The 12,351-nt window shown below is 45.5% G+C and overlaps 1 protein-coding gene across 6 annotated transcripts in view; it reads right to left on the bottom strand.

Annotated features, from left to right (window-relative positions):
* The window catches only part of HNRNPUL1 (heterogeneous nuclear ribonucleoprotein U like 1), a 46,504-nt gene that overhangs the window by 24,519 nt on the left and 9,634 nt on the right, over window positions 1-12,351 (bottom strand). For all 6 annotated transcript variants that reach the window (XM_010380813.2, XM_010380808.2, XM_010380814.2 and 3 more), the window contains exons 3-7: window positions 11,245-11,398; window positions 9,327-9,400; window positions 7,082-7,221; window positions 3,938-4,037; window positions 1,875-1,987 (exon numbers count right to left, since the gene is read on the bottom strand). In XM_010380813.2, the coding sequence (XP_010379115.1) occupies window positions 1,875-1,987; window positions 3,938-4,037; window positions 7,082-7,221; window positions 9,327-9,400; window positions 11,245-11,398 (581 nt within the window). The remainder of the gene's footprint in view (window positions 1-1,874; window positions 1,988-3,937; window positions 4,038-7,081; window positions 7,222-9,326; window positions 9,401-11,244; window positions 11,399-12,351) is intronic.

Consider the following 12,351-nt stretch of genomic DNA (forward strand, 5'->3'; position numbering starts at 1 on the left):
CCGTCTCAAAACAAAACAAACAAAAAATCCCAGCTATTTGGGTGGCTGAGGCACAAGAATCACTTGAACCCTGGAGTTGGAGGTTGCAGTGAGTCGAGATCGTGCCACGAGACTCCAGCCTGGGTGACAGAGAAAGAATCTGTCTCAAAAAAAACAAAACAAAAAACAAAAAAAGGAAAAGCAGTTATGATTTAATACTGTACTATTATGTTTGTTTACATTTCCCTCAACTGTGAATGGTACCATGTAGTCTGTGTTTGTGTGCACAAGTTTTGATAAGTTTTAACTTTTTGTAACAGATTTGTGGATATTTTATGCTAGCCAATGATGAAATAGACTAGTATCTACTTATATTTTATGCATTCATGACATGCTTAACTTTTTCTTAATCTTACTGATATTTCTAGGCTATATGATTTGTCTATTTTTTCAAATTGTTGCAAATCTCCAAAGAAGTTTCCAATATATTTATTGAAAAAAATCTGCACGTAAGTGAACCAGAGAAATTCAAACACGTGTTGTTGAAGAGTGAACTCTATGTGTATGTACACCATAAACATGAAAATGGTAAAGCAAATGTGGCAAATGTTAGAATCTGGATAAGGTCCTATGAGAATTCTTTATTCTCAAGCTCTTCTCTGAGTTTGAATTTATCTCAAAGTTAAAAAAAGAAGGGGCCCAGAGTGGTGGCTCACACCTATAATCCCAGAAATTTGGGAGGCTGAGGCAGGCAGATCATCTGAGGTCGGGAGTTCAAGACCAGCCTGACCAACATGGAGAAACCCCGTCTCTACTAAAACTACAAAATTAGTCGGGCATGGTGGTGCATGCCTGTAATCCCAGCTACTTAGGAGGGTGAGGCAGGAGAATAGCTTGAACCCAGGACGCAGAGATTGTGGTGAGCCGAGATCGCACCATTGCTCTCCAGCCTGGGCAACAAGAGCGAAACTTCATCTCAAAAAAAAAAAAAAAAAAAAAAAAAAAAGACTATGTGTGTACAAATATGAAGGAAGGCAAAAGAACAAGCCTCAGAGAATGAATCCGTCTGGGTGGTCACTTCCTCTGTGGCCTCACAGCACATTTTACAAACATTTCTTATAACTCCTAATGTTAACAGTATTAAGTCATATTTACTGAGCACTTACTGTGTGTCAGGCATTATTATAAGTGCTTTTAAAGGATTAACTTAATGACTCCATACGAAATTCTGAGGTAGGGGCAAAGATTCTTATTTAGAGGGAACTGAAAAACAAGGAGTGTAAATTGCCCAGGGATTGAGTGGAAGAACAGAACTGGGTCCAGGGAGTCCAGCCCAGAGCTGACAGCCATATTGCACAGCATAGTGACTGCTGGCCACTGCTCTCAAAGACTGACGTATGGCAGCAGCAGCTGTTCTGTTTTGCATCATCTCTACTCTTCCAGAAGGCAGTTCATTGTAGGAAGCCTGGCTCAACCAATGTGAGATGAAGAAAGGGAGAAGTTTTAGGATAAGATGATGCCAACATGGGGCAAGAGCCAATACCACTGCCTTCAAGAGCAGACAGGCTATTTCCTAGCAATGAAAGATAAGAAATTCCTAGGTTTGTTTAGAAAATGTCACTCTGGTACCTAGGAATGGAGGAAGGCTATGCACACCTGAAGTCTGCAAACCTCTTCAGGGTGTCATCCGAAAACTTTGCACACAAGACCAGAGGAGATGGAATGACAGAATTTCCCACAAAATGACAGTAAACATTCCAGTCTGTCAAGCAGAGACAAAGAAGTATGGCGAGAGTGGCTGGATATGGGGCAGACAATGGATAGAGGTATCCTGAAAAAGAAGTCTGTAGCCCAACATCTGGTTCTGCCAACTCCCACAGGCTGCTAGCACTCACCGCAAAGCAGCCAATCACATCGTTCTCTGCAAACTTGTCTCCGTAGTTTTCAAACCGGCTATTGGTGGACTTCTTCCCAGTGCCTCCATAGCCATAGGAGAAAGGCTCTTCGCCTGACGGAAGAAATAGGCAAAGGCAGGTTAAACCTGCGATGGTCATAACCGCCTCAATGGCTGTCACATACTTTTATTTTTGAAGAAAAAAAGCATTTTCTTTACTGGTTTTATTAATCAGGTGCCTTTTTAATATAGGGATGGGGAAGGGTGAAAGGAAGCCCTTAATGATGAACTTTGGAGGGCTTGATGGGTTTCGTTGTCCAGTCTGGGAGTAGGAGCTCAACTGAATTACTCTGCACAGAAGGGAAATTTGAACAGAAAGGGAGGAAAGGAAGACAGGAACTAGGATGGAGGAGAATGGTATGCTGAGATGCAACCCTTCCTTGTGACACCCAATATTCAGTCCAGTCTACTCATGGTAGAAATCAGTGAAGGGGCTGGATTTTGCTCCTGGAGACCATGAGGACTGACCCCTAGGAAAGGTACTGGATTTCCTCAGGTTACAGAATTGGGTACTGATGTGATATGACTGAGAGATCCCAAGGGCTCTGGCTGACACCTGACCTAGAGACTCCTGGGCAGAACCCAAAGAGTATGCTGCTAGAAAAGCAGGGGCCAACAAGCATGAATACCAGGCCTGGTTCTCCTACGAACCAGCTGTGTGACCCTGGATATGGTGCTTGACCCTTTCTGGGCTGTTTCCCATCCCTATCAACTGCCACCACCTACATCTCAAAACGGAGACAGAGATAAAATGAGATGACCTATGAGTCTTTTTTTTTTTTTTTGTGGTAACATATCTACCTTTTTGAGGAGGTACCAATTTGTGGGGTACATGTGCAATTTTGTTACATGCACAGATTGCATAGTGGTCAAGCTTTTAGGGTATTCATCACCTAAAAAACGTACATTGTACCCATTAACCAATTTCTCATCCTCCTCCCCCTTGCTACCCCCTAACACTTCTGAGCCTCCATTATCTATTAATCCACTCTCTAAGTTCATGTGAACACATTTTTTAAACAAACACTTATGAGTGAGAATATATCTACTTTTAAAAATTAGTCTTAAGTGGTCAGGCAATTACGGACCAGGATAATGGCTCAAGTGTTAAAACAGCAAAAATTTGCAATAAATTTAAATGAGCTACAGAAGGGGACTGGTTTAATAACGCAACTATAAAATGGAAAATTATGCAGTAGTCAAAAAGCTGTATTTATTTACAAAAATATGGCCATCATATATTAAAACAAGGCTATACAAGGTAGTCCTAGTGTGATCCAGTTTGAATTATGTACAAAAAAAAAAAAATGTCCGGAAGACTACAAATGGAATGTTAACATTGGTTAGTTTATCTCACAAGTTTAGGAAGGATTTTCATTTTTCCCTTTCTGTATGGCCTGAATTCTTATAAGCAACATATATTATTTTCATAATTGGAACATTTGTATGATCATAAACGGAAGGCAGAAGGTGTCAGAATTGGTCAGAATAATCAGTTACTTAGGACCAGAAGGTCACTGAAGTCTGGGGATGGGGACCCGCAAAATTCAAAATCTTTCAATAGGCAGCCCCTGCCCCTCTCCCAACTAGCCCTGGCCTCACTGGTCTCTGCTCCCCTTTTTCCTCTAGGTTAGGCTCTGGACAGAAAATACAGACCGAACTTAATGGAGCTTGGGAATTTATTTGCAGCTTGGTTTAAGGGCAGGAGACACTGATCCTTTTTACAGAAAGGGAATAGATTCCTAAAGAGAACTTTGGACCCTCCCCTGAAAGATGAAGGATAAGAATTGATTCTTCACAGAAAAGTTGTTTCATGACCATAGTTCTCTCAGTTGAATACAGCATGACAGAGAGAGTGGCATATACCTAATCTTTGTACCTGTTCCACTTCACCCTAGTTCTATTCTAAGTCTGACACTGGAAAGGGAAGCTTAGGAGGCTTGAGAATCCAAGGGTAGGGACAATCACTCTCTTCTCTGGACTGCATAGCTGACCCCTCCTTACCTAGCTGGGTGCTGCAGGAGTCCAGGGACCAGCCGATACGGACCACGTGGGGGTCAGGCTCTGTAGACGGAAGGTGCTTCACAGAGATTTCCTCATTGATCTAAGGAAAGAGGACAAAAGGGCTCAGGGTTGCTTCTCTGGAGGCTGTAGGTTATGAGGCAATATAGGAAGGAAGCACATCAGGCATTAAAAAAAAGCAATGGCTTTTCTTGCTGGAGAAGAAGCATTTAAGCAGCTCTGAAGAGCCTGCTGAACAGAAGCCAGGGCCTCCAAAGGGATCAGCAGAGTACAGGGCCACAGAGACAGGCATTTCAAAATACAGTTATCTTTTAGTATAAGAGACTCTCGTAACATCTGATAGAAAAGATAAACTGGTATGGTGTCTTTAGAGGGCAATCTAGAAGTCTCTGTCAAAACTGTAAATGGCTGGGGATGGTGACTCACACCTGTAATCCCAACACTTTGGGAGGCCAAGGCAGGAGGATGGCTTGAGGCCAAGAGTTAGGAACCAGCCTGGCCAACATAGCAAGACCCCATCTATACAACAACAACAAAACCCCGTAAATGCACATGCTCTATAACTCAGTATCCTACAGAAACGCTAATACGTGTACAAGTATGTCTATGTATGTGTGAATGTATTTGTGTATGCAACATTCTGTGCAGTACTGGATGTGTGTGTGTGTGTGTGTGTGTGTGTGTATTTTAACATTAGAAAAAATATCAATAAGGCACTGATTATGGTATATCCATGCCACAAAATATGATGCAACAGTTAAAAAGAGGGAAGCAGGCCAGGCATGGTGGCTCACGTCTGTAATCCCAGCACGTTGGGAGGCTGAGGTGGGTGGAACACCTGAGGTCAGGAGTTTGAGACCAGCCTGGCCAACATAGCGAAACCCTGTCTTTACTAAAAATACAAAAAATTAGCCATGCGTGGTGTCGTGCACCTGTAATCCCAGCTACTCGGGAGGCTGAGGCAGAAGAATCACCTGAACCCAGGAGGCAGAGGTTGCAGTGAGCAGAGATTGCGCCACTGCATTCTAGCCTGGGTAACAAGTGAAACTCTGTCTAAAAAAATAAATAGGCCGGGTGCGGTGGCTCAAGCCTGTAATCCCAGCACTTTGGGAGGCCGAGACGGGCGGATCACGAGGTCAGGAGATCGAGACCATCCTGGCTAACACGGTGAAACCCCGTCTCTACTAAAAAGACAAAAAACTAGCCGGGCGAGGTGGCGGCGCCTGTAGTCCCAGCTACTCGGGAGGCTGAGGCAGGAGAATGGCGTGAACCCAGGAGGCGGAGCTTGCAGTGAGCTGAGATCTGGCCACTGCACTCCAGTCTGGGTGACAGAGCGAGACTCCGTCTCAAAAAAAAAAAAAAAAAATAAATAAATAAATAAAAAAATAAATAAATAAATAAATACATAAATAAGGGAGCAAAGCAGTACATTGGGCTAATGTACTGCTATTGAAAAAATGTCCAAGATACAGTATTTAAAAAAAAAAAAAAAGGACTTCTGACTTAATTTTGTATTAAGAGACTACTAGACTGCCGAATATCCGTATCTACCTGTGGCCTCACTGGCTTTTCAGATACACTTTTCAACATCTTTGAAATCAGGATCCATCTCAAAATAAATGTGACGAGAAAGCACTGTGTAGGCTGGGTACGGTGGCTCATGCCTGTAATCCCAGCACTTTGGGAGGCCGAGGCGGGCAGATCACCTGAGGTTGGGAGTTCAAGGCCAGCCTGACCAACATGGAGAAACTCCATCTCTACTAAAAATACAAAAATTAGCTGGGCATGGTGGCACATGCCTGTAATCCCAGCTACTGGGGAAGCTGAGGCAGGAGAACTGCTTCAACCCAGGAGGCAGAGGTTGCAGTGAGCCAAGATCGTGCCACTGCACTCCAGCCTGGGAAACAAGAGTGAAACTCCATCTCAAAACAAAACAAAACAAACAAACAAAAAACCAAAAAGAAAAGAAAACACTGTGTAGTTTATTTAGTTGGCAGTGTTTCTCTATGAGAGGGACATAAAATAATGTGCAACTTACATCAGTGGTGTCGTGGTCAATAAAATATAACCCTCTGTGTTTCAGTTTCTACCTCTAAAAACTGGGGCTAACAGTACCTGTTTTCAGATGGTACTGTGAGGATTAATGGAGATAATCCATGTAAAAAGCCTGGTGCTGTATCTTGTGCATGCAAAGAGCTCTATAGTATTAGCTATCATCAGTAAGTATGGATACACAAATAGGTAAGAAATTGTTAACACAGAAGTTTCCTCCAGGGAGTAGGATGGAGACTGAGAGGACATGAGAATAACCTGGGCTTTTTTTTGTTTTTAGACAGAGTCTCACTCTGTCGCCTAGGCTGGAGTGCAGTGCCATGATTTCGGCTCACTGCAACCTCCACCTCTTGGGTTCAAGCAATTCTCTGCCTCAGCCTCCCGAACAGCTAGGATTGCAGGTGCCCACCACCACGCCCGGCTAATTTTTTGTATTTTTAGTAGAGACGGGGTTTCACCATCTTGGCCAGGTTGGTATTGAACTCCTGACCTCTTGATCCACCTGCCTCAGCCTCCCAAAGCGCTGGGATTACAGGCGTAAGCCACCGCACCCAGCGAGAATAACCTGTTATATCCTATACTCTTCTGTGCTGTCTAAACTTTTGTTAAACATGAGCATGTATTATTTTCATAAACATAACTTAACATGGAACTGTGCAGAGATGACAGCAGATGCTGGCCTAAGCTGGCAGTTCTTTGCCCTGTTTTCCCTCTGGCCTCCCTTTACTAAGTGACACCTGAGTCTATTCTTTCTAGAACACTTTTCTTCCAAACAACATGTTTTCTCAGTTCTACAAACATGTCATCACTACACTGGTTGACTATACAATACCTGGGTCAAGTCTCACCAAGGAAATATCTGCTTGATGAAGCAATGTATGGTTGGCCTGCTTTTCTGATATGACATTTAGCAATGATGTAGTTCTCTTGAGTTCATCACAGTTTTGTCTGCTTGGACACAGTATTACACGATCCAATCTCTTTTCCAGTTGTAGCTCTGACCAAGGTGGCTGGTGTCAGGATATTACAATGGATGGACCTCTCTGACCTTCCCCTTCTCTTGTTCCTACTTACCTTCATCTCGAAGCACACACGGCCCCTTCTGACCCCATAGCTGGCACGGGCTCCTGACCACAGGTATGCAAAGCCCTCAATTGTGAGCGGATAGCCACTACTCCGATCTCGGGCCACTTTGAAGTGGAGGTCGCAGTTATCTGTGAAGGAAAAAGCCCAGTTGGCTCATGTTTTTGTTTTGCTTTGTTGAGACGGAGTTTCGCTCTTTTTGCCCAGGCTGGAGTGCAATGGTGTGATCTTGGCTCACCCCAACCTCTGCCTCCCGGGTTCAAGCGATTCTCCTGCCTCAGCCTCCCGAGTAGCTGGGATTACAGGCATGTACCACCACACCTGACTAATTTTGTATTTTTTTAGTAAAGACAGGGTCTCTCCACGTTGGCCAGGCTGGTCTCGAACTCCTGACCTCAGGTGATCTGCCCACCTCAGCCTCCCAAAATGCTGGGATTACAGGCGTGAGCCACCATGCCCGACCTGGTTGATGTTCTAAAAGTCCTAAGAAACAGGCAGAGGGAAGTTCCCCAAGTGCTGACCAGGAGTACACAAGTGAACACATCTTGGGGGCTTAAGCCATCCTCCCACCGCAGCCTCCTGAGTAGCTGGGACTACAGGGATATGCCACCATGCCCGGGTGATTTCTGTATTTTTCGTAGACAGGGTTTCGCCATGTTGCCCAGACTCAAACTAGATTTTAGAATACAAAAAGGTTGATCACCACCACCATATATTCCCACCGCCCTCTGTGCTAATTCTATCAAGTTGGGAACCAGACTTCTGTTTCCAACAGCTATACAGGGATCTGACCCTGATCCACACCTGCCACCCAGGAAACAATGCCCAGGTGCCCCATAGGCTCCTAATTCCTCTCATGGGCCTAGGATTTTCCTACTGTTGCTCTTACCCTTCTCAATATTCAAGGAGCCAGTCATGCCTCCAAGAAAGCCTTTCCTGACCATCCCTCCCATGAGGTGCTCTCCTCTCTCTGAAGGCTGACCACTGTGGTCTGTATATTTGCATTTCATCAGACGCTGCCTCATGAACCACTGGCCCCCAACACTTTTTAAACAATGTTTACCTCTACTCTGGGTAGATTTTGTCTTTGAGAGCTTGCGATATTAGAGACTGTATATATCTTTATCTCTTACAAAAGCATGTAGCCAGTGCTCTATAAACACAAGCTTCTGTAGAAATAGATAAATTGCTGCTTATCTTGTGCTCTGTTGAGAAGTGCAGTATTCTCAGATCTGACCGGGCTTCTGGGTGCATATAAAAATTTAGATTCATAGGCTCTTCATTAGACTCTGACTAGGAGGTCTGAGGAAAAGGACTTTTATAATAAATCCTCCAAAGGCCGGGCGCGGTGGCTCAAGCCTGTAATCCCAGCACTTTGGGAGGCCGAGACGGGCGGATCACGAGGTCAGGAGATCGAGACCATCCTGGCTAACACGGTGAAACCCCGTCTCTACTAAAAATACAAAAACTAGCCGGGCGAGGTGGCAGGCGCCTGTAGTCCCAGCTACTTGGGAGGCTGAGGCAGGAGAATGGCGTAAACCCGGGAGGCGGAGCTTGCAGTGAGCTGAGATCCGGCCACTGCACTCCAGCCCTGGCGACAGAGTGAGACTCCGTCTCAAAAAAAAATAAATAAATAAATAAATAAATAAAGAAAGAAAGAAAGAAAGAAAGAAAGAAAGCCTCCAATGCTCAGATGCGCAGTGAAGGTGAAAGCCACTTATCCAGTGGAAAGAAAGATGAACTGGAAGACAGACAGCAGGGTGGGCCAGGTTTGTGCCTCAGAAGACACAGTGGCATTGGTTTCACCAGGAACATGAGCAGCTGATGGAAACGGGAACTGGTTGTCAAAGAGTTAAGTTTCCCCAGCAGCACTCAGATTCCCTTCCTGATTAGATGACAACCTCTGTGTGTACAGGGCAGTTCAGGGTTTTCCAAACTGCTACCGTATCCACTGAGGAGTCTCCCTGAAAGTCCTCTGAGGTTATTACGGCAGAATTACTCCTTCCTGAAGAGAAGCTCAGAGAAGTAGAATGACTTGCCCAGGGTCCCACTGCTAGAGTTGGGAGTAGGTTTTCTGCCTCCAAACCAGGACTCTTGCTCCAGAGCTAAGCTGTGTCTCACATGTGGACTAACAATGTCTTTAGATGGTGCCAGGCAGGGATTCTGGTGAAGGTCAAGACACAATTTCCCCATACTGACTGTAAGGCAGAATTAGATGGGCACTCCAAAGACTTACAGGTGTCAATAGCAACAAGGGTATCGTCAAAGTCATCTTCATCCTCTTCAGCAGGAGGCTGAGGAGAGCGGCCCCTGTATTAGAAACAGGGGTTAAGTCACACAAGAACAATACATGAGCACAAAGGAAAGAAAATGAATGTTCTGCTATAATCTACAAGTGGCCTCCAGACTGCTTCCTGAATCTCCATTTCTTCCCACAGAAGTGGGCAAAAGAACTCTGGAACCATACATCCTTGCAATGAGAGCAATGACCATCAACTCCTAGGGTGGAGACAGGGATTGGAGAGGGCATGCTCTGCTGAAGGGGGCATCAGAATCATTTAGGGAACTTTTTTGCTCTTTTTTTACACCCTAAGATTCTAATCCATACCCTCTGCATGTTGACAATCACTTCCACACTGATCTCTGTTACTGTTTGGAGGCTGTGGTATCTCAAAAGGGTGCTGGCCAGGAAGGGGCATGTGCAAGAGCCTAGATAAATCCCAATAATTACTATCTATCCAGGTACCAGGCTTCTTAAAATCCTACATCTGAGAGAATGTGAGATGACCCATTTTTTTCAGTGTCCTAAATTATAAACGATATTCATTTTCCTACCAAAACACTAAAAAACGGACTTAACACTGTTGGTTTCTGCTGTACAGGAATGAGGAAGAAGGGTAGAAAGGTAGAGTCTAACTAACACTCAGGGTCCTGCCTGGACAGTCTGGGTGGTCGCAGTGCACTACATGCACAGATGGGGAGCCTATGCCCATCTGGCTGCTGACTCTCCCAGCAGCAGGCTTCCCTCTGGTGGAGGGCCCCTCTGGCCTCGCCAGGCCAGGGCTAACACGGATGAGTCTCCTTCCTGAAGAGAAGCTCAGAGAAGTAGAATGACTTGCCCAGGGTCCCACTCATGAAGGAGACTTATGAGCCTCATCTCATGAGTCTGTGCTCATCACATGTTAAGTCCATTCTACGAAACTTTCCCTGCCAGCCCAGGATCAGAGTGAGTGTTCTTCCTCTGCTCTCCATCAGCAAGTAGCTTCTAGGCCTCTGCTCTGTGGCAGCAGTGGAAGAACACCATATGAGGTGGGCTCCATGTCTTAACTTAAGTCATAGCCTGTGAGAGCCAGGCCCTGTCTCAGAGAGTAACAAGCTAGTTAGAAGGTGGACTCTGCCAGGTAGGAATTGGAATGTGTCAGATGACTAATCCAGGTGAGCATAATGGCCATTGCTAGTTTTCAAAATTGCAAAAGGCTTCAGATAGGAGCTAAAGGAAGGAAGGAAGGAGGGAAGGAAAGGACTTGGTCTGGAGGGAAAGGAAGGAAGGGCTTGTTAGGGAAGAGAAATGACCAAAGCAGAGGCTGCTCCCTCTTCTGAGCTCCTGAAACTCACCTGCATCCTGACTACTCACCTCAGAGGTTGTGGCTTACTTGTGTATGTGTCTGAGTCCCCATACTGGAACAACAGAAGGCAAAACTCACTGCCCATCTTTATGTTGCTAGTGTCCAGCCCAAGAGTGGGCACTTCGTGACAGCACTGTGAGAGTTGACTGAACGAGTGGATGAATGGGAAGAGGATGTGTGTTTGGGAGTAGTGTTAGGAAACAGATCTTTCTTTCATTACAGATATCAAGCAGCTGACTGCAGGGGCAGTAAGGCAAAGGACAGAAGAGGCAGGCTGGCATCTCACACATGAAAAGTCTAAGATATTTACAAGTTACCCTGCAGGTAAGAAGGGAGGAACTGGGGGAAGGACCAAAAGTTTAGGAAAGCTGAATCTGGTAGTAAGCACAGGAAGGAATAGAAAGAGTGTGAAAGCAGAGGGAATCTCTACTCAGCCCCTCTAGGTTAGTGCAAATGTCCCCAGCAAGCACGAGGCTGTGGATATAGAGACCCACCAGAGCAAGGGTGACTGCTGCCTCATACACCCACCTCCTATCCTCTCGGTGCTCAAAGTACCCCCGTCCCCGGTTTTCTTCATAAGGCCTCTTTCGACTCTGGAATTGCTGCCTGTCTGGCTTGAGTTGAGAAGCTTCAGGCGGGAGGAAGCTGGTGGGTGCTCCTTGCTTCATCTCTGTCTTCATTTCTATTGTCAGGACAAATTCAGATGGTCAGGACACTTGTAAGCTCCCCAGCTATCACTTTTCTGGTCCCTTTTCCCTTGGGAGATGTGAGCAGGATCCCCACTACAGTGATGAAGGGCTGGGCACAGGCAGCTTGCTGAGTTCAATAGAAGCCTGCTGAGCCAACCAAGAAGGCCATACCGGAGAACAAGGCTAGGATCTGAGATGCCATGACCCTACATTCTCCAATTTCTCCTCCCGAAGAACCTCTCACCTCAGTTCTTACAAAGCTTCTTCAGTCTGGCAAGGGAGGGGGAGAGGATGAATTCAACAGGGTATTGTGGTCCTGCAGCTAACTCTACGGGCTTTAGTTGCCCTACCAACAGAGGCCAGAATCACTCTGGTTAAGCCATCCCATAGGTGCAATAACCTCTTTAAATCATACCACTAACAGAAAGTCAGGATGGGATACCGTGCTGTGGACCATGGGTAAGTCCTAGTCTCAGGCAGACTCCAGGAATCAGTGCCTAACCAAGAGCAAACCATAGATGTAGGCTAGCTTAATTTCTCCCACAGCATTAATCCCTGATGCCGAGGCTCATTCACATCTACTCATTTCTGCATTCAACCCCAGACCATTTTGGATCATTCCCCAGCTTTGGCATGTGGATCACATCACTCGGAAAAGGCTCCTGGTTCTCTAGGGCAGGGATGGTGCTCAGCCATCCTGAAGAGAGCCTCCCTGGTTCCCAGCAATAGGTTGGGCTCACACAAGGCTCCTGATGAATGTCTGTGGATAACGGCACAGAAAATATTCTCCTGGGGCTGAATGATCCTACAAGTCTCAGAGAGCCTGACACAAATCTGCAGTTTAACCTACATTCATTAAAGTTCTGAGCCACCCACAAGAAATGTCTGGGGATTTAACTTTGTGGATGAACCAGAATGGCATTAGACAAAATCAACCAGATACACT

Source organism: Rhinopithecus roxellana, chromosome 12 (assembly GCF_007565055.1).
Source record: "Rhinopithecus roxellana isolate Shanxi Qingling chromosome 12, ASM756505v1, whole genome shotgun sequence".
NCBI lineage: Eukaryota > Metazoa > Chordata > Mammalia > Primates > Cercopithecidae > Rhinopithecus > Rhinopithecus roxellana.